This window comes from Rutidosis leptorrhynchoides, chromosome 3 (genome assembly GCF_046630445.1).
Source record: "Rutidosis leptorrhynchoides isolate AG116_Rl617_1_P2 chromosome 3, CSIRO_AGI_Rlap_v1, whole genome shotgun sequence".
In the NCBI taxonomy this organism is placed as follows: Eukaryota; Viridiplantae; Streptophyta; class Magnoliopsida; order Asterales; family Asteraceae; genus Rutidosis; species Rutidosis leptorrhynchoides.
This window is the reverse complement of record NC_092335.1, coordinates 57,061,472-57,084,417: the sequence shown is the minus strand read 5'-3', so window position 1 is coordinate 57,084,417 and position 22,946 is coordinate 57,061,472. Positions and strand designations below refer to the sequence as shown.

Genomic DNA, 22,946 nt, shown 5'->3' with positions numbered 1-22,946 from the left:
TTTATTTTTATATTATCAATCGGCGTGAGCATTGAAGAAATTTGTTATCATCGACAAAAGTTGTATGCCCAAGTCCTGTTCAATCCTTAGGCTCGACAAGACACGACGTAAAAGAAAAAAAACCGTTACGAACAAGGAAATGCAGTCAAGCAAGACACAACTATATCAGCGAATACCAGTCAATTTGGTGCAACAAGCAAGAAAAAAAAGTCATCTTTTATTTAATTAATTATATTAATTAGTATTTTGTTTCAGTAGAACTTTCGCGATTTCATCGCTCAAAGTGTAGAGAGTATTAAACTCTATTTAATATTATGGCCCAAGTTCATTTGTGAATAATGGTTCACCTAGGTTTCTTAGTGTTCTAGGATTTGTAATCATTATATATATATATATATATATATATATATATATATATATATATATATATATATATATATATATATATATATATATCACTCTCACTATATATAAACTAAATATTTTATTGAATATCACTCTCACTATATATGTACTAAATAATTTTTTGAATGCTCAGGGGTTTCTATTATTCTAGACACTTCCACTCACATACTGTTGATTTCGATTATTTATCCCATCAAATCATATACATACATATACACCGATCTTGAATGAAATGGGGTCATTGATCAACAAAGAAAATGACGTTAAAGAACCAAAAGATGCTATTTTGTATATTAATGGAGTCCTTAAACTCCTCCCTAATGGTTTGGCTCACCTAACTCTTCTTGAGTATCTCAGAGGTACTATGACACAATTTCATCATCATTATTCTTAATAATTGAAGATTACTGCTTTAGGTTTCCTTTTCTTTTTTTTTTTATCTCTTGATTTTCGGCAGGCTTCTAAGAATTAGGCAAAATGCGCTTTGGTTTTGGGACTAAATGATCTGACCCACCCTTGTTGTTAACCTGTTTTGTGGTGATAAAGATGTAGGATTAACAGGAACTAAGCTTGGCTGTGGTGAAGGAGGTTGTGGGGCCTGCACTGTGATGGTATCGTACTTTGATCATAATTCCAAGAAATGTGTGTAAGTCTGTCTATCTACTCTCCTTTTTCAAGTTATTATGTAAAATGTTATAATCTTTATCTGATGTTTTAATTTTTTTTTCAGGCACCAAGCGATCAATGCGTGCTTGGCTCCGTTATATTCGGTTGAAGGAATGCACGTACTCACCGTGGAGGGGTTAGGAAATCGGAAATTTGGTTTGCATCCTGTTCAGGTACAAAACTTAGGGTTACTATTTCATTGCTTCTTGAATTAATAAATTTTAAACTTATGGTAGGTGGGGGTTGGGTAAAGAAGAAAAAAAGGTAAAAATACTATATTACCCTCTAAATGTTAGATTTAACGGGATAGTTTAACGAAAGTTAGTGACAAGTACTAATGCCGTGCAATCCTTATGTAGTAAGGGATGATCAGTATTATTATTGAAAGATAACCATCATGGATGTAAGACAAAATATCAAGAATGGTCTATGTGGTTCGTATCAAGAATCACTAGTGGTCCCCAGAATTTTTTTCGTCAAGGATGGTCCATGTGATTTGCATTTTACATCACCGATGGTCCCCATGGTGTAGATCTTTGACGAAAAAATCAGGGACCATTTTTGATGAAAAAAAATGCAAAACACAAGGAACATCGGGTGATTCAAAATGCAAACCACCGGGACCATCGATGATTCAAAAACAAATCACAAGGACTATTTCCGATACAAACCAGAGGAACCATTCTTGATATTTCTGCTGAATATAATCTATCTAGTGTAAACCATAGGGATGATCGGTGTAATTTACTCTAAATTTTAATAACAATATTCAATCTTTATAAATATCTGCAGGAATCATTAGCAAGTCGTCACGGCTCACAATGCGAATTCTGTACACCGGGATTTGTCATGTCGATGTATGCGTTATTACGGTCTACCAAAACTCCACCTACCGAAGAACAAATCGAAGAAAGCCTTGCCGGAAATCTATGTTGGTGTACCGGCTATCGACCAATTCTCGACGCGTTTCGAGTGTTTGCAAAAAGTAATGATTTGTTATACACTAATGGTTCTGTTCCATCACAAGAACCTAAAGATGGTGAGTTTATTTGTCCTTCAACTGGTAAACCATGTTCTTGTGGGCCCACGCAAGAAACCATCAATCAAGCTGATGGTAGCTGTAAAGGTTATAAGGCAGTTTCTTACAACGAAATCGATGGAAGTTCGTACACAAACAAAGAAATCATATTCCCGCCTCAGCTTATTTTGAGGAAGACGAGTTATTTAAGTTTAAACGGTTTTGGCGGGATCAAATGGATCAGGCCATTGCTGTTAAAACATGTATTGGATTTAAAATCAAGATACCCTGATGCAAAATTAGTTGTAGGAAACACGGAATTGGGAATCGAAACCAGGTTAAAGAAAATTCACTACCCGGTTTTCGTTGCTGTTACACATGTACCCGAACTTAATATTTTGACCGTTAACGATGATGGTGTAGAGATAGGTGCCGGGGTTAGGATTACAGAGCTTCGGAAATTTCTGAAAAAAGTTATTGAAGAGCGATCGGTGTATGAAACATCAGCGTGTAAAGCTATAATTGAACAAATAAAGTGGTTTGCGGGAACTCAAATAAGAAATGTTGCATCGGTTGGCGGGAATATTTGCACTGCAAGTCCGATTTCAGACTTGAATCCGCTTTGGATGGCGTCACGTGCGAAGTTTAGAATCGTTGACTGCAAAGGAAACGTAAGAGACACTTTGGCAGAGAAGTTTTTTTTGGGTTATAGAAAAGTTGATTTGGGGAGTAACGAGATTCTGTTATCGGTTTTTGTTCCGTGGACTCGCAAGTTTGAGTTTGTGAAAGAGTTCAAGCAGGCACATAGACGGGACGATGATATCGCACTCGTAAACGCTGGAATGCGCGTTTATCTTGAAAAACATAAGCAGAAGTGGATTGTGTCGGATGCTTGTATAGTGTACGGTGGTGTGGGTCCCGTTTCGCTATTAGCGGTTAAAACGAACGGTTGTCTAGTCGGGAAGGAGTGGAACAAGGAACTGTTGCAGAACTCGTTGGAAACGTTGCAGCGGGATGTTTTGATGTCGGATGACGCGCCAGGTGGCATGGTGGAGTTTCGTAAATCGTTGACTTTAAGTTTCTTTTTTAAATTCTTTCTCTGGGTGTCACATCAAATGTGTTAGGAAACCCGATTAGGTGAGCCCAAACAAGACAAGATAACCCAAGTTATCTAACCCACTTCCAACAAACGAAAAATATAGTGATAATCGTAACACAAGCAAGAATGATAAAAACACGGGAATTTAACGTGGTTATATGCAATCGTTTGTGATTGCTTTAGTCTACGGCCAACCAAAGAGTGTTCTTATTGATTAAATTTCGTGGTAGTGAGTTTACAATGAGTTATAATCAGGAACATTTATAGGAGAACAAGAATACATAAGCATGCTTAAGTAATCATCAACTAGCCATCTTGATCCTCTTTACACCCTTGTATTAGCATGATCACAGCTCTAAAACAAGGTGTAAAGTAGCCCACATGCACCTAAAGTGACAACTTGGACAACCAAATACGGATCCCATGTGCAAAAGTTGATCAACATGCTGACAGCTCACTGCCAGACAACGTGCGCGCCGTGCACACTTAAACGTGCGAGCCGTGCACTCTTGATTCTTCGAGCAAACCTTCTGATCAAGTTTCACCTGGTGCGCGCAGGGTGCGCGCCGCGCACCATCACCGTGCACCATCATTTTTCTCTGTTTTTGCACTGTTTTGCTCTGTTTCACGCTTACCGAAATCTGCAAAATCCGTGCAAGTGTCTCCAGTTTTTAGTGACACTTTTTTTAGTGACAGTTTTTTTAGTGACCTAAACAGTTTTTAGTGACACTTTTTTTTTTCCAGCTTTTGTTTAAATGTCTCCACACCTCAACAAAATGGACGGTCAGGATTTGTTCAATGAATCTGTACCTGTTTCGCATTTATCTGCGATTGAGTCATTTCACCGTCCATCTGTTATGGGTAGTCAAGATTACGATGTTCCGAAACAGGGGACGGCTGTGGGGTCACCCGAGGTGCATATGTCAGCGCGTCTTCAAGTAACAGGGGAAGCTGAGTACACGGATGACACACCGATGGGTCCCGCTGGGTTACATGCTGCTTTGATTTTAAGTAAGAAGCCTCACGCTCGTTTACTTTCGATTAATGATTCGGGTGCCAGGTCATCACCTGGATTTGCTGGCATCTTTTTTGCTAAAGATATTCCGGGTTATAATTCTACTGGCCCGGTTGTTGAAGATGAGGAAGTTTTCGCTTCTGAGATCGTCACATGCGTTGGCCAGGTTAATAGAAATAATAGTGTGCTTAAATTATAAAATTTGGTGAATTTGTATCCTGATTTATAATTTTTTATTACAAATTTTATGCAGGTTATTGGAGTGGTTGTTGCGGACACTCATGAAAATGCGAAACTTGCTGCAAGAAAAGTCAACGTGGAGTATGAAGTTCTTCCGGCAATCTTATCGATAGAGGATGCTGTTAAGGCCAAAAGTTTTCATCCAAATTCGTATAGGGCTTTAAGTAAAGGGGACGTTGACTTATGTTTTAAATCAGACAAATGTCATAAGATTATCGAAGGTGAGGTTCATATCGGAGGTCAAGAACACTTTTATTTGGAACCGCAAAGCACCTTTGTTTGGACCATGGATGGTGGTAATGAGGTCCACATGATTTCGTCGACTCAAGTAAGCATCAAACACTTTAGTCATCTAAGGCTCCGTTTGGCTCACGGAATCCAATAGTATTCCGGCGGAATTGAAATTGAATTTAGACACGCATCTTGTCTAAATTCAATTTAAATTCCGCCATAATCCCATTAGATTCCGTGAGCCAAACGAGGCCTGAGTATTTATTGGTGCTTTGGAAATGGGCGGGTCGTGCAAGTTGTCATCGGGCCAAAATGGGTCAATTTTCAGGACTGGTCGAAACAGGTTGGGTCTTGTTCAACGTTCACCTGAAAGCATATTTTCTTTTTCTTTCTGAATTTTTTAAATTGTTTTGTGTGTCAAGTTTTATTACAAAATTGTATCGTTTAGTAATGCTGTACTTTTAACTTGATTGACCCATATAATTTTAATCCAGTTTATGATATTATTACTCATTTTTGACATGTTACAAATAAATCATAACCTGAACCGACCCATTTTAAGCAAATGGATCAAATATTTCGTCGCTAGTATGAATTTGTTGCTGGTTTTGCTTGTCTTTAGGCACCACAAAAGCATCAAAAGTACGTAGCACAAGTGCTTGGTCTCCCGATGTCAAAAGTGGTTTGCAAGGTGAAGCGACTAGGTGGTGGAGTTTTGCACTGAAAGACAGCAATGAGCTACCTTGGTTGACCAAATACATGTGACATGGAAGGCAATTAAGATGTGTTGTATTGTCGAATGTATTGATGAGTTAAGATTATACTTTCATATTATCACCACACCTTACAATTATTGAGCACATTCTTTTCAATTTTTACTGTTGAAGTCTTGTCCTTAAACTTTTGGAATCTAAGGATTAAGCTACCGAGTTACCTTTGATGTTATGTGTACCTTATTCATTTGGACACTCAATCATTTCAAATGGATTATTTTTGGACTATTAATTGGGTTGCACTTGGTTTCAATTTTTACCTTTGAAGTCTTGTCCTTAAACTTTTGGATTCTAAGAATAATAAAGCTACTGATTCACCTTTGATGTTATTTGTACAGTACTGTTTGACCGGTTTCCTTTTAAGCCAAATTTTCTTTATTTGATCAGATGCTCAAACTGACACATTCACAAGTAGAACAGTCAAAAGTTTCCAACAAATAACCTGTCTTGGACTTTATATCACAGTTTCATTCATTCTTTTTAAAATCTTACCCTTCTATAATGTTCATCATATGAGCAGGTGGTCCTTATATGGCCATGTCTTCTACTCTATGGGGTGGTTAAATTTTTCGAATGGTGTTCGTTCTCTTTGGGAACAATGGCATTTTGTTCAATACTGTTGTTTCTTTTTGTGATCTTGATGGGAATTCTCATTCTGTTTTCTCAATCGGAACATTCGAACCCTGCCAAATCATCAAGAGTTAATAATGAATACATGCCGAATCAAAAACTTATCACGTGATGAAATCGTTTTTGATAAGAAGTTTTGACACACAATTCTCACCCCTTTTTTTTGAATTTTTGTACAGGAACCATAAACAGTGTTTTAGTAAGTTGCAGCTTGTAAATGTTCTTTTGTTTATTCAGTTACTTCTAGATACAATTACTAGTAAGTGGGGCAAAATTGAATCCTAGAAAAAGGGCAGTGGACTAGTTATAGCCAAACTATTAAAATTAAAATGGTGTAAAAGCAACTAGGATTATTTTTCACTGGGGGCGAATTTTTTTTTTTAAAATCATAGAAACGTTTTTGGGAAAAAATGAAGGTTTTTAGGCAAAATTTGAAGGCTTTTGGGCAGAATTTGAAGGTTTTGAGGCAAAATTTGTAGATTTTGGAGCAAAATATGAAGGTTTTGGGGCAAAATATATAGATTTTGGGGCAAAAAAAAAAAATCCGCCTGGGGCAAAGTCGAAAAATAAAAAATTTTTCCACTAAAACTTCAAAATCGACTGGGGGCGGGCGCCCCCCCTTGTCCCCACTTAGAAACGCCCAGGTAAAAGTATAACTTATAAAACTGCAGGGTCAAACAGGAACATCATATCTTTTCTTACTGTTGGTTGTTTAGTAGGAGTAACAATAAGATTAGTTGGAATAATTGGCTATAAACCTTTGTAATTTGTTATATGCTGTGGTTGTTTTCTTTATAGTTTTTTGCTAGATGTTGAATAAAAAAATTGCTTTAAAAATAGAACTGCAGGGTGTAAAATGCAAGTTTAAACAGTTTTGGGCTATGTGTTGGATCATACATTCATACCCTTCATTCCTTCAATGGCTAGACGCCTAGATTAGATTAGATACTAATCACTTTATGTTATAATTCAGTAGGCTTATAACTACCTTTAGTGGTTAACTACCTTTAGTGGTTTGATTCTTGATGTTATAATTCAGTAGGCTTATAACTACCTTTAGTGGTTTGATTCTTGATTTAGAATACTAATAATGAAGTGTAAGAACAAAGATGATAATGGAGAGAAAGAAAGAAACACTTTGTAAGTGTGAGAAATGGTGCCATTTTAATGCTTGCATTCATGAGTATTTATAGCCTAAAATCTCAATATAAAAATACATACTTTGTGTACCAAAATTGACTATATGTATACACCAAAATTGACTATCCATATCTATATTATTATTATTATTATAACACTCCCCCTTGGATAGCAATTTTATTTTGTTGAAGATCAACTATAAATTACTGCCTCGTTAAAAACCTTGCTAAAGAAAACCCAGTGGGAAAAAACTTTAGCTAAGGGAAAAAGAGTGCAGCATGGAGTTGACTCCCCCTCAAGTAGACATCGCTTCAGCTGTTACATCTTTTGAACATGTCTCATGCCAATGTTATGAACGTGTGTTCTGAAAATAGCAGTTGGAAGTGCTTTCGTGAAAAGATCAGCAGAGTTTTTGCTAGATTGCACATATCTCATTTCAATCTGGTTGTCCTTAATGAGATTTTGAGTGTATGAGAAGAATCTAGGTGGTATGTGTTTTGTTCGGTCACTTTTGATATACCCTTCTTTCATCTGTGCTATGCAAGCTGCATTATCTTCATAGATAGTTGTTGGACTTTTATCGCGTTCTAGTCCACAAGAATCAGTAATGAGTTGTGTCATTGATCTCAACCAAAAACATTCTCGAGTAGCTTCATGTAATGCAATCACTTCGGCATGATTTGACGATGTAGCAACAAGTGTTTGTTTTTGAGAACGCCATGATATTGCAGTACCTCCATTTAGGAATACATATCCAGTTTGAGATTTAGCTTTATGTGGATCAGATAAATAACCTGCATCTGCATAACCAACCAAATCTTGTTTTGATTCGTTAGAATAAAATAATCCTAAATCAGTAGTTCCTCGAAGGTATCGAAATATGTGTTTGATCCCATTCCAGTGTCTTTTGGTAGGAGCAGAGCTGAACCTTGCCAACAAATTAACTGCAAAAGAAATGTCAGGTCTTGTACAATTTGTAAGATACATAAGAGCTCCAATTGCACTAAGATATGGTACTTCTGGTCCAAGAATATCTTCATGATCTTCACATGGACGAAATGGATCAGTTTCAACATTGAGTGATCTAACAACCATAGGAGTACTTAATGGTTTTGCCTTGTCCATATTGAAACGTTTCAAAATCTTTTCAGTATATGTTGTTTGATGTACAAGTAAACCATTAGGCATATGCTCAATTTGTAAACCAAGGCAATACTTGGTTTTTCCAAGATCTTTCATTTCAAATTCTTTCTTTGAATGGCTTCATAGATCTCTTTATTTGTACCTATGATGTTAAGATCATCAACATAAACAGCTATGATCACATATCCGGATGTTGTTTTCTTAATGAAAACACAAGGGCAAGTAAGGTTATTTGTATACCCTTTGCTTATCAAGTAATCACTTAATCGGTTATACCACATACGTCCCGATTGTTTTAACCCATATAAAGATCTTTGTAATTTAATCGAATACATTTCTTTGGGTTTTGCATTTGATGCTTCTGGTACCTTAAATCCTTCAGGTATCTTCATATATATATCACTATCAAGTGATCCATATAGGTAAGCAGTCACAACATCCATGAGATGCATTTCTAAATTTTTAGAAACTGCCAGGCTGATTAAGTACCTAAAAGTAATTGCATCCATAACAGGGGAATAAGTTTCTTCATAATCAATTCCCGGTCTTTAAGAAAAACCTTGAGCTACAAGTCTAGCTTTATACCTTGTAACTTCATTTTTCTCATTTCTTTTTCGGACAAAAATCCATCTGTATCCTACAGGTTTCACATCTTTAGGAGTGAGAATGATGGATCCGAAAACTTTTCTTTTATTGAGTGATTCTAATTCAGCTCGTATTGCTTCTTTCCATTGAGCCCAATCATGTCTATTTTGGCATTCAACCATAGATGTTGGTTCTGGATCATCATCATTATTCATGATGTCATATGCAACATTAAATGAAAATTTCTCATCAAGATTTTTCATTTCATTTCGGTTCCATAATATTTTTGAATATGCATAATTGATTGCAATTTCTGTATTGACATCATCAATCTCCTCTGCAGTAGGAGTACTGATTTGTGGTTCTTCTTGAACACTTTCTTTTACTTCATTATCAGCTGATTTTCTTTTTCGAGGATTTTTATCCTTTGAACCAATTGGTCTTCCACGTTTCTGACGTGACAAAGATTCATGAGTGACGTTATTGCCAGCTTTTTGAATTTCAATTCGAGCTGGAGTATTTACTGCTGGTATATATGATTTTGTCACCGTTTTTGTATCTGTAAATGCATCAGGCAATTGATTTGCAAGTTCTTGTATATGCATTATCTTTTGAACTTCTGTCTCGCATTCTTTTGTGCGAGGATCAAGATACTTTAATTGAGGTTCACACCATGAAACATCATTTTCTTTATTTTTCATTTCTCCCCCTAATCTAGGGAACAATGTTTCATTAAAATGACAATCAGCAAAACGTGCTGTAAAAACGTCACCTGTCATAGGTTCAATATACCTTAATATTGAAGATGTTTCATATCCAACATATATTCCCAACCTCCTTTGAGGACCCATTTTTGTACGTTGTGGTGTCGCAATTGGAACATACACTGCACAACCAAATGTTCTAAGATGGGAAATATTTGGCTCTTGACCAAAAGCAAGTTGTAGGGGGGAATATTTATGACTTGCACTTGGTCTGATGCGAATCAATGCAGCAGCATGTAAAATTGCATGACCCCATATAGATACAGGGAGTTTTGTTCTCATTATCAATGGTCTAGCAGTTAACTGTAAACGTTTAATCAATGACTCGGCTAAACCATTTTGTGTATGCACATGAGCAACAGAATGTTCAACAACAATTCCTATAGACATGCAATAGTCATTAAATGCTTGAGATGTAAATTCACCAGCATTATCAAGTCTCACCCTTTTAATGGTGTAATCAGGAAAATGAGCTCTCAATTTAATAATTTGGGCAAGAAATTTTGCAAATGCCACATTACGGCTTGATAACAGACAAACATGAGACCATCTGCTAGATGCGTCTATTAGAACCATGAAATATCTAAATGGTCCACATGGTGGATGAATTGGTCCACATATATCACCTTGAATTCTTTCAAGAAACATTGGTGATTCTTTCTCAACCTTAAGTGGTGAGGGTCTAGTTATCAATTTTCCAAGAGAGCAAGATGTACATGGAACCATTGTATCATGATGGATTTTTCTATCCTTTAGTGGATGTCCATGAGTACATTCAATAATCCTTTTCATCATTGTTGATCCTGGATGGCCTAATCTGTTATGCCATAAACTGAATACACCAGGATCAATATATTTTTCGTTAACTACCATATGTATTTCTGGTACATTTATATGTGTATAATGTAATCCAGAACTAAGTCTTGGCAGTTTTTCAACCACATGACTCTTGTCAGTGATACTTAAATATTTCTCATTTTTTGTTGTCACTGACTGATAATCATACCCGTTAAGGTATATGTCGGAGAAACTCAATAAATTTCTGCTTGACTTGGGAGAAAATAAGGCATCATTTATTAAAAATTTTGTACCATTTGGTAGTATGAAATTTGCCTTTCCTATCCCTTTTATCAAGTTAGCAGGTCCTGATATTGTATGTATAGTTCCTTCCGTTGGTTTTAGATCAATAAAATATTTCTCGGATTTAAGTATAGTATGTGTAGTTCCACTGTCTGCTATACAGAGATCTCCACCACTTGATTGATGTTGTATTCCAGCAAAATTCATATTGAACTTCATATATAAGAAATAAATAGTGAGTACATTAATATTACACAATATTTTACATGCAAATAGATAGTACTGAAACATTTAGCAAACATAATGACAAAGACAGACGATATTAAATCGTTTATTTTTCGAAAGACACACAACTTAAACATTCAAGAAATCTTCATATAAATCAGATGGTTTCTCAGTGACTGTTGGATCAATATTATCCACAAAATTTACTTCCTTTTCTTTACCTTTCAGCGAATCCTGATACATCTTAACAAGATGTTTAGATGTTCGGCAAGTATTAGCCCAGTGGCCCATTCTACCACATCTGTAGCAAGATTCTTCAGAATTTTTAGAAGAATTTTCTTCAACATCTTGTTTAATGGGCTTGTTTTGTGGTTGATATTTATATTTTCGTGGATTACTATTTCTTTGACCACCACGGCCACGACCACGACCACGTCCACGCCCATTACCATTACCATAAGGATGGTTTCTACCATAGTTATGGCTTTTGGCATGATGATGGTGATGGTTATTATAACCACGACCTTGCCCGCGTCCTTGTCCCTGTTTATAATTATTTGCAGTATTTGCTTCAGGGATTGCAAGTGTACCAGTAGGACGGGATTGCTGATTTTTCATTAATAGCTCATCATTTTGCTCTGCAACTAAGAGATATGAATTAAGTTCAGGATATGTTTTGAACTTTAGCATTCTCAAATTTCTTTGTACTGTGATGTTTGCAGCATTCATTGTGGAGAAAGTTTTCTCCATCATGTCTGCATCACTAATTTCATGTCCACAGAATTTAAGTTGTGAACATGTATTATACAGTGATGAGCTGTATTCATTTACTTTCTTAAAGTCTTGGAACCTTAATGTTCTCCATTGTTCCATTGCAGCTGGAAGTAAAATTTCTCTTTGATTATTGAATCTGCTTTTGAGACCTTCCCATAAAACATGGGGATCTTCTACAGTCACATAATTATTTTGTAAGCATTCATCAATATGTTGATGAATAAAGCAACATGCCGTAGCTTGTTCTTTTTCAGAACAAGTGTTGTTTTCATTTATGGTTTCAAGAATGCCCATTGATTTAAGATGCATTTTTACTTTTATAACCCATGGCATGTAGTTGTTTCCAGTTGATTCTAAAGGAGTAAATTTAAGCTTTTCCAGATTCGACATTTTCTATTATCAAAAATTAAAACAAACATCATGATAAATTAGAGTCAATTTATATTCATAAGTATATAAACATTAAACATAAATTTAATATAACATAAATGATAAGTAGGTGACAGTGTCGACCATGTGTAAGCAATCATAAATAAATGTTATATAACAAAAATATAAATATTAGTAAACATAAATGAAAATTTGGCGACAGTGTCGACCATATATTTTTTCAGGTGGTATAACCGACCTATATCATTCTGGTGGTATAACCGACCATATATCATTTTGGTGGTATAACCGACCATATATCATTTTGGTGGTATAACCGACCATATATCATTTTGGTGGCAGAGCCAACCATATTTAGTATTAAGATTATCGTGCTGATAACGTGTTATAATTCAGTAGGCTTATAACTACCTTTAGTGGTTTGATTCTTGATGTTATAATTCAGTAGGCTTATAACTACCTTTAGTGGTTTGATTCTTGATGTTATAATTCAGTAGGCTTATAACTACCTTTAGTGGTTTGATTCTTGATTTAGAATACTAATAATGAAGTGTAAGAACAAAGATGATAATGGAGAGAAAGAAAGAAACACTTTGTAAGTGTGAGAAATGGTGCCATTTTAATGCTTGCATTCATGAGTATTTATAGCCTAAAATCTCAATATAAAAATACATACTTTGTGTACCAAAATTGACTATATGTATACACCAAAATTGACTATCCATATCTATATTATTATTATTATTATAACACTTTATTATTATTATTATTATTAATTATTATGTACTCCGTAATTAAATTAAAGGGGGATGATTCTCACACACACTTTTTTGATCCTCACACACCTATTTTAACCTTTTACTCTTCTAATAATACTCAATTGGTGTGTGAGGATCAAAAAAGTGTGTGTGAGAATCATCCCCCTTAAATTAAACTGTTTGCCTAAAAAAAACTCCCATGCTTTAATGTGGGTGTGCGCCTGTGCCGAACGCTAGTCATTCACTTTTTTTCTTTTATAATATTCTTTTCCTTTCAATTTTCTTCTATATACTTGTAGATAGAATAGATAGATGGATGGATTAAGGTTAACAGTTAATTTAATTTATAGTAAATCTTTATGTTACGACAACATTACTCTTGATGTCAACTCAAGTGTATATATCACAACAAAACTTTTTAATTTAATTAATTTATCACTACAAGTTGTAATATGATTTTCAGGAAATTTTCCCCCAAATGCAAACACTAAAGTTCATTTCGAGTCACCTTATATATATGAATTTACAGAAACTTGAATATGTTTTATATATTACTCTCACGTTCTTTTAAATCCTTTACCCAAAAAAAAAAAATTCATTTTATATATAAACTCTAACTTTTAGTCAATGTTTGGTAGATACTCCGTAATATTTAGCATATATAAGTTATTAAGAAAAATTGTTTAATTTTTTTTTTTTTTTTTTTTTTGAGTAAGCGAGGAAACCCTCCTATGAACGAGCACATTGGCTCCCCCATAGAAGGTAAAAACTCGGGTAATCAAGCCGTTAAAAAATACATATTTTTGCGTAATACATATTTATTTTTATAAGCCGTTAAAAAAATACATTTTTTTATAATTAAGCTTATAAATTGGGGGATGATTCTCACACAGACTTTTTTGATCCTCACACACCAATTTAAAGAAATGGAGTATTATTAGAAGAGTAAAAGGTTAAAATAGGTGTGTGAGGATCAAAAAAGGGTGTGTTAGAATCTATACCCTTATAAATTACATAAAAACCTAGAAATAATTATTTAATATTGTGCTAGTTTGTTTTTTACGTCAATTCACATTGTTAAACTTTAACTAGTTTGGTTAATTTAAATATCAGTGCCAACACTAAATTTAACTAACACAATTATAATTAAAATTACATATTTTGAAAAATAGCATTGAAAAAGTTTAGGTGACGCAAAGATGTAGGTGCCAATTGCCCTATAAGAATGAAATAACTATACTGTTTTGTGTTGGTAAGTGTTTTTTTTTTGGAAAAAGGGTACGGTACCCCGGAGAATTAAAATATTAATTGTGTTGGTAAGTGTTGATCATGTTTGTTTTTGGTGCCATAAGGATACTCATTTTCACACATGCATTTATCACCATCTGCTTCTTTTATGTACCTTCTCTATCTTTATCTCATTTTATTTCTGTTTTAAACCATAGTTTTTGTTTTATTAAATAAGGTCATGACTTTCATTCATCAGATCTTGAATATGCATATATACAAGGCATATTCAATTTAGTGAATATAACAGAAACTCTATTTTTGCATTTAAATTCTTGTTTGATAAAAGTTATTGTATCAATGGTTTGTCTCTGGTAACAATTGCAGTGTCTTAATGTTGTTTTAATTCGACCATTGTCGAAAAATGCTTACAAGCGATATAAAGGAGTGTTGTCTGATATGGCAGTTTGTTTTCTTTGGCGAATAATTTTTTCACGCGTTAAGGTAATTTTTATTGTATATTTACTCATCAAAAAATAAAAAATAAAGCAACATATTATAAGTGATTTTGAAAGTTGTTACAGATTGAACTGAAAACGGACACTAAAACTTATGGATTGCTAGGTATGATGATTTTTTATGGGTTCCAAGTTTCTTTTACTTGCATGTAGAGAGAAACAAAACTATTGATTACTTTGTTTGATTTAGGGAAAGAACCGGCAATTTTGATAGCGAATCATCAGCACGCGGTTGACAACTTGATCCTATTATTCGTAAATCAAGTAAAATTACTTTTTGTTATGGATAGTGATATTTCCATCAATTAATTAATATGATAGATTCATAGGCGAAGTCAGGATTGAAAGATGAGAGTGGCTTACTCGATAAACATATATTATATTTATAATTTTTAAACTAATTTTTAAAGTGACAATGGACTGCTTGTAAAAAAAAAAAAAAAAAAAAAAAAAAAAAAAAAAATGGGGTGTGTGAGAGAGAAAGTGAGGAGAGAGAAAGTGAGGAGAGAGAGGCGGGATTCATCAGGTGTGAGCAATGGTTTAGGAGATAGGTACAACGGTTTTACTCGAGACTACACAGCAAGGCTATTCGGAATCCAACTAACGTCGTTCATGTTCTTCAATTTCTCGGATCGCTGGAGTGTTGCAGATCTATGGAAGGTCTTTAAACCGTTTGGTGACCTTCGTGACATTTATGTGGCGAACAAGAGACTCAAAGGTGGACAAAGATTCGCATTTGTTAGATATGGAAATGTTTTGTATGCTGATAAATTGCTACGATCTTTGGAAGGTATTCGATTCAATGATAACCCCATTCGGATATTCAAGGCAAGAGATAGACAGAAAGAAGAAGAAGGGGTTGTTAGAATGAAAGAAGGTGAAGGGGTTGATAGAAGAAATGGTGATAATCATAACCAACATAGAAAGCAGTTCCAGTTTGCTAACAACTCGTATCGGGACGACAGAAGCTTCTACAATGTTGTTGGTAATGAAGATCTTCGCGAAAAACTTTCAAAAAACAAAGGCGATCTTCGTGAAAAGCTGTCAAAGAAGAAAGGTGACCTTAGGGCAAAACTCAATAATCATAAAGCTAAGCAAGAAGAGGTGCCTGTAGGTCTACCCAAATTCGAAGACAATAGGACAGTGTTCATCAAAGATTGCCATTACAATCATAATATATTGGGTAATTCCATTGTTGGGAAATTGAAGTGCTTGGATATGCTGGATCAACTACCCACACTTTGCAGAGCCGAAGGCTTGATAGACGTATCGATCAAATATATTGGAGGATTGCATTTTATTTTAGTCTGCTCATCTAATGAACAAGCCTCGAAATTGATTGAGAATAAGGATCATGCCATATGGAAGTGGTGTGATGAAGTAGACATCCTAACTAAAACCTTCTGGTCACAAAGCAATTTAATATGGGTTAGTGTTAAGGGCATTCCGGTCACATGTTGGAATGAAACTACCTTCAGATCTGCAACAAACTGGTGGGGCGAATCAATCGATATGGTGAACTGTAAATTAGAGCCGGGTAATCAAAATCTCTTAGAAGGACAAGTTCTATTGCTAACTAAAGAAAGGGCATACATAGATGGGTGGGTAAATCTGATAGCAGATAACATTTATGTTCATGCTCATGTCAAAGAAATTCCTGATAAAGTTGTCACTATGGAAGTTCTCAACAAATATAATGAAGAAAGTCAGAAGGAGAATGATGATTTTTCAGATGAAGACTTTGTGGAAGATACATTCGATCAGTCCGAAGACGAGAATGATGATGACGATTCTCTTATGGATGTTCAAGAAACCATTTTTCCGATGGATAACGTCGTCAATGGCAAACCAAATTGCTCCGGTGAGTCAAACAGAGAAGACGAAGAATCTGGCTGTTTCGGTATCCGTGAGCTGTTCAACGAAGGCAAGCATGATGATGTTGGGGGCACGGGTTCACCTATTCCCAAAAACCCTACTAACGATGATGTTGGGGGCACGGGTTCACCTATTCCCAAAAACCCTACTAACGAGGCATTTAATTCTAATAAAGATGACGTGGAGACGGTTTCAAACCACGACTCCCCAAATTCCTTTAAACAACCTGGTATATTTTATTCACCCAGTAACATAAATGGGCCAGCAACAAACAAGCCCAAACCCCTGGAAAGCCCACCTTTACATAATTGTTCTCAGAACCAAAGTGATGAAGTGTCTGGTGGGCCTGTAAGCCCAAAATGCGGTTCGCCTAAACAGGCCAAAGGTAGCAATGATCCGGTGAACCCAAATCAATGCAATAAAAACCGAAAACCACCGACAATCGGTTCCAAACCTAAGAAAAAAGAAACATCGAAGCAGGGTATTCGATACAAACGTTCAGATGGTGTAAAGAAAGACTGTTGCTGGGAAAAAATTAGAACTTGGAGTGCTTCGTCCAGATTCATGAACGCAAAGAATTCGGCCAGGAAAATCAAACCAAATTCGAGTCAATTACAATCCAAGTGTAACGCATGTGCTAGTCATCCTGACCCAATTGAGAACCATAGCAGTGATTCTTTCTGCTCAATCAACTCGAATGGTGTGAAGGAATACGGCACTCGAATTGGGTTGAAGTGGGTGGAAAAACCCACCACTATGTAAGTTTTTTTTTTTCTTTCTTCTTCGAATCTTATGTTCAATTATGAAGATATTATCTCTAAATATTAGGGGTTTCGGGATTGGGAATGGTGAGGATAAGTTGTCGTGGGCAAAGCAATTGTTACTTAAAGAAAAACCTATATTCGTGGCGTTTCAAGAAACTAAGCTTAATTTGATTGATCGAGAGTGGGTTCAAAGACTTTGGGGGAATAATAACTGTGACTTTTTGCAAAAGGAGAAAATTGGGAAGTCGGGTGGGCAACTTCTCATCTGGGACATTTCTTATTTTGCTGCCACTAACGCAATTGTTTTTGACCGTGTTATTGGCATTCGAGGTATTTGGAAAACTAGTGGGGAAGAACTTAATGTGTTAAACGTGTATGGGCCGCATGATGATCCCAGGAAAAAGATACTTTGGGAAACCTTATCAAAGACAATAAACGATGACCTGTGGGTATTGTGCGGAGACTTTAATGAGGTTCGATATCCGGAGGAGAGGCTCAACTGTGACTTCATTGTGAATCGGGCAACTATGTTCAACAACTTTATTGAGGCAAATAATTTAATCGACATTCCTCTTGGCGGGAGAAGTTTCACTAGGGTTAGTGATGACGGGGTTAAATTCAGCAAAATCGATCGGTTCCTAGTTTCTGAAAAGTTCTTAAACACGTGGGGAGACATTTCGGTAGTTGCACTAGAGCGTAAACATTCGGACCACTGCCCCATTATCTTAAAAAGTGAAGAAAAGAATTTCGGTCCCAAACCTTTCAAATTCTTCGATGCATGGTTAGACAATAAAGAGGTGGAGCAGGTTGTGTTGGAAGCTTGGCATACTAACTCTCAGAACATTAATGCTAAGGATAAGGTATTTTGTAATAAGTTAAAAAGTGTCAAAAGTGCTTTGAGAGCCTGGAGTTTGCAAAGTTATGGTAAACTGGATCAAGAAATCGAGCAGGCCAAAAAAGCGGCAATGGACTTGGAGATAAAAGCGGAACAGCAAAGTCTTTCGGAAACCGAAAAGAAAGAGTGGCTGTTGTATCGAAAAACTTGGTTCGAAAAAGAAAAAATCAAAACATGTATGTTGAAACAGAAAGCGAGAATTAAATGGGTATTAGAGGGGGATGAAAATACGAGATATTTTCACTCGGTAATACGTGGTAATTACAACAAGAAAAATATTCGTGGGATCAACATCAATGGTGTATGGAATGAAAACCCATCGGATATCAAGAATGAAGCGATGCAACACTTTAAAAACTTATTCGAAAACCGAAGCGGAGAGAGACCTTGTTTTGAGGGGCTGTCATACCCGTCAATTTCAGCAGAGGCGGCTAAAGAACTCGAGGATGCATTTTCAGAAGAAGAGATACTCTCCGCTATACGAGATTGTGGAAGTAACAAGGCACCCGGGCCCGATGGCTTCAACATTAAATTTTTCAAGAAGTTTTGGAATGTTTTAAAAGGTGATCTCGTCGAAGCTTTAAACTGGTTTTGGGGCAATGCAGTAATTTCGAGAGGCTGTAATTCTTCATTTGTTACTTTAATTCCAAAAAAACCGGATCCTTTAACTTTCAACGATTATAGGCCTATTAGTTTGATAAATAGTTACTATAAAATAGTAGCTAAAATTCTTTCTAATAGACTTAGACGTGTCATTCCGGATTTAATTGGTGTGGAACAAAGTGCGTTCCTAAAAGGTAGGTTCATCTTGGACGGGGCATTAATTGCAAACGAAACAATCGGGTTCTTGAGAAGAAATAAATCGAAAAGCTTCGTCTTCAAAGTCGACTTCGAGAAAGCTTTCGACAGCTTAAATTGGGACTTTTTAGTGGAAACAATGCGATCAATGGGTTTCGGAGATCGTTGGATTAAGTGGATATCTGCTTGTGTAATGTCGGCTCGCATCTCTATCTTAATAAATGGCTCGCCTTCAAATGAATTCTCTATTAGTCGTGGAATCCGCCAAGGTGATCCCTTATCCCCGTTTCTTTTTATATTAGCAGCGGAAGGGCTCAATATCCTAGCTAAATCTGCGGTGGAGAACGGGATGTTTAATGGTGTTGAAGTGGGAAATGATAACGTTGTAGTCTCGCATCTCCAATATGCGGACGACACAATTTTCTTCGGTAATTGGTCTCGTGCAAACATTTCTAACCTAATGAAACTTCTTAAGTGTTTTGAGATGGCATCGGGGCTAAGAGTCAACTTCCATAAAAGTTCATTGTTTGGAATAGGCGTGTCACAATCTGAGCTTAATGATGTTGCATCTAGATTCGGTTGTCAAATGGGCTCTTTTCCGTTTACTTACCTTGGGATCCCGATAGGTGCCAAAATGAATAAGGTGAAAGCATGGCAACCGGTTATAGATAAGTTAAAGGGTAAGCTTTCGGAGTGGCGAATGCGTTCGATGTCATTTGGGGGAAGACTAGTCTTGTTGAAATCGGTTCTATCGAGTTTACCGTTGTACTTTTTCTCACTTTTCCGTGCTCCATCGAGTGTTCTCAGTATCCTTGAAAGTTTAAGGCGTACTTTTTTTTGGGGCGGGTCGGGGTCGGGCAATAACAAAATGGCCTGGTTTAAATGGGATTATGTTCTATCACCTTATGCGGGAGGGGGGTTAAATATTGGGTCGCTCTCAAGCAAAAACCTTTCTTTGCTCGGAAAGTGGTGGTGGAGGTTTTTAACCGAAACCAACACTCTTTGGGTAAAAGTTATTCGAAGTATTTACGGTCCCCGCGGGGGTCTTGTTCTCGATTCTGGCAGCTCTATTTATTCAGGTGGTGCAGGCGCTTGGCAAGATATAATTAATGTTGGAAGCAAACTCGACCAGCTTCAAGTCTCTTTTCGGGATACGTTCGTCAAAAGGATTGGTAATGGCTCCACATGTCGATTTTGGGAGGAAGATTGGTTAGGCTGTGGAAAATTTTGTCTGCTCTTCCCTCGTCTCTACAGGTTAGAAGCACTCAAATCAGTCTCTGTCTCTGATCGTCTCAATGGCTATGATCGAAACTGGAGCTGGATTCGTGAACCGACTGGTAGAACACACAGTGAATTCGAACAGCTCAAAGTTTTAATAGGACAAGTCAGACTCGATGAAAACAAGTCAGATTCGTGGCGCTGGAGCTTGGCTTCGGATGGGATATACTCGGTCAAGATAATGTCTCAAAATATAGACGGTTCGTTGCTTCAAGGTAGTAGTAATGTGCAGGAAACACTAAGGAATAAATTGGTTCCTAAAAAAGTGGAGATTTTTATTTGGAGGGCGCAAAAAAACCGATTACCGGCAAGAACTGAACTCGATAAAAGGGGCATCGATTTACACTCTATTCGGTGCCCAAACTGTGACGACGGTCTAGAATCGGTTGATCACGCGCTCCTTTCGTGCAAACAGGTTCGGGATCTTTGGAAAAATGTGTTCAAGTGGTGGAATTTGGGTCCATGCAATGCGGTATCACTCGACGAACTTCTCAGGCTATCGGATTCAAATAACTTCTCAAGTTTTGGCAAATCGATTTGGCAAGCCACCCGTTGGATGTGTGCATACTTCATTTGGAAGAATAGGAATAACCTCGTCTTTCGGAACAAAAAATGGAACGTTCCAATGTCCCTAAATGAAATTCAACTCAAATCCTTCGAGTGGCTCTCTCTTAGATCGCGGAAGATTAAGCTTGATTGGCATGTGTGGCTTTCAAATCCTAGCTACTATTTAACACTAGATTGACCAAAGGTGGATGTTGCAATCTTTGCAACCCATATTACCACACTGCTGTATTTAAGTGTTCTATTTCGTGTATATGCAACTATATTTGGTTGCCCTATCGTGTACTCTTTCGTGTTTAATAAAATTGCTTTTCAAAAAAAAAACAATGGACTGCTTGTAATTATATGAGTCTTGAACAAATGGGCCAACTAATTTACAATTAGTTGGACATAATAATACATCTAAGACTTGATCATTGAGTGAGACTTATAATTAGTTGGACATAAAATACAATTAAAATTTAAGCTTTATTTGAGCCATGGGGAAGCTGAGCACCCCTCCGTCCCCCTGTCCCCGCCTCTAGATTCATCGCACTCATTCATTAAATACTTGTATTTTACAAGTACTTAATAAATATAATATCAATTCTTGTTAGATTAAAGTCACACACACACATTGATATTCATTTTACCTTCTTTGTGTGTTCTTCGAGTAGATGTCTAATCGTATTTTATATTCATATATTTCATGATGGCTTCAGTTTTTTGATTCTTTCGCGAATACATTGTCACTCTCAAAAAATTCAATCAAATATGTTCCAGTAAGTATTTGATATTCGTGATTGTAATTTATATGACTATATATGTGAAAATAAACTGGAAATTGTTTTTTTTTCTTTTTTTTTTTGTGGATCATTTTCAGGTCTATGGTTGGATTTCATGGATTTCGAGTCGTTTTATATATTTGGAAAGAAATTGGAAGAACGATGCTTTCAGGTTGAAGGCAAGTACAACATACTGTATGATTTAGTTTTACATTGGAGTTGTTTTTAGCTGTATGGTTTTTGTATGCGTTCTAAACAAAAAAATTTGTCAAATTAATATATTGTAGACTGCTCTTGAAGTAGTTAAACGGTCATATAGACCATGGTGGTTCATTGTCTTCCCGGAAGGTAAACGCGTTACGCCGCAAAAACTTATAGAAGCTCGAGATTATGCTACTTCGCAAGGGCTTCATGTTCCAAAAAATGTCCTAATACCTCGTATAAAGGTAAACTAAAAAGTGTTTTCTCGTCTTAATTTTTTGTTTTTCACACTATGCATTGGTTTCTGGTATAAAGGACTTCATGTTTGTCACACTAACATTGTTTAGTAGACATAATTCGTTAAATGTTGGACCAGCGTGTTACGGTGGTTGCCTTTAGATGTGCGTTATGCGATACTTGTGTTATTGACAAATTAAATGGATAGATTTGTTTCCGTAGCTTATATTATTCGAATAGATCTGCAAAATGGCGCACAAGCGTTTCATCGCGCATCCCTTAGTTAACCATGTGCGCGTTGCGGCGCTCATCGTTTTGATATTTCGATTACGCGGAAAATTTACTAAACCGTATTATATTCATTTCATCAAGATAAGGGTACTCCGAAGGTGATCATGTACATTTAATTTTATGATCATTATATTTGTATGTTAAAAAATAAATAAGGGCCTAAATTGTAAATGTAAATCACTTTCATGTTTATTGCTAAAAAATAAAGGTCCGTTAGTAGTGTTTGAAGCTCCGTTTTAAATATAATTCGTTGCGTTTAGTTCATAAAATTATTTCGAGTTAGACGATGATGCCCGAAAAACCTAATTCGGGGCGAACAAAAAGATATATCCCGTCAAAAATTTTGGTTGGTTTTGTTTAATAGTTTTTGTATTAAATAGAATGTTTACACTTTATCCCCGAATTTTACTTTTATATCTCTCGAAAATTACCTTTTATACCCTTCAAGTATCGATGTGGAGTCGCCAGAGGGTCGATTTTACCTTTTTTTTTTTACCCTTCAAGTAAGCTATACATGATAAAAAATCTTACCCACCCAAATAGCAAAGGGTGTCGTTTTCCTTTTGTGAAACGACATAAAACCCAATACCATTGAGTA

At 36.1% G+C, this 22,946-nt stretch overlaps 2 protein-coding genes across 2 annotated transcripts; both read left to right on the top strand.

Annotated features, from left to right (window-relative positions):
• Window positions 1–637: 637 nt before the first annotated feature.
• LOC139900007 (xanthine dehydrogenase 1-like) lies at window positions 638–3,213 on the top strand. Its single transcript, XM_071882821.1, has 4 exons — window positions 638–764; window positions 958–1,051; window positions 1,136–1,244; window positions 1,864–3,213. Exons 1-4 carry the CDS (start codon window positions 638–640, stop codon window positions 3,211–3,213), a joined length of 1,680 nt encoding a protein of 559 aa, XP_071738922.1.
• A 751-nt stretch (window positions 3,214–3,964) lies between these two features.
• LOC139900004 (xanthine dehydrogenase 2-like) lies at window positions 3,965–5,398 on the top strand. The gene is made up of 3 exons (XM_071882820.1): window positions 3,965–4,369; window positions 4,457–4,771; window positions 5,297–5,398. The coding sequence occupies exons 1-3, from the start codon at window positions 3,965–3,967 to the stop codon at window positions 5,396–5,398; spliced, it is 822 nt and encodes a 273-aa protein (XP_071738921.1).
• The last annotated feature ends 17,548 nt before the right edge of the window (window positions 5,399–22,946 follow it).

Excerpts from the sequence above, each read along its gene's own strand:
- LOC139900004 (XM_071882820.1), top strand. The coding sequence starts at position 3,965 with ATGGACGGTCAGGATTTGTTCAATGAATCTGTACCTGTTTCGCATTTA. Across the intron at positions 4,370-4,456 it reads TCGTCACATGCGTTGGCCAG|GTTATTGGAGTGGTTGTTGC; the intron begins GTTAATAGAAAT and ends AATTTTATGCAG. Across the intron at positions 4,772-5,296 it reads ACATGATTTCGTCGACTCAA|GCACCACAAAAGCATCAAAA; the intron begins GTAAGCATCAAA and ends GCTTGTCTTTAG.
- LOC139900007 (XM_071882821.1), top strand. The coding sequence starts at position 638 with ATGGGGTCATTGATCAACAAAGAAAATGACGTTAAAGAACCAAAAGAT. Across the intron at positions 1,052-1,135 it reads CATAATTCCAAGAAATGTGT|GCACCAAGCGATCAATGCGT; the intron begins GTAAGTCTGTCT and ends TTTTTTTTTCAG. Across the intron at positions 1,245-1,863 it reads TTGGTTTGCATCCTGTTCAG|GAATCATTAGCAAGTCGTCA; the intron begins GTACAAAACTTA and ends AAATATCTGCAG.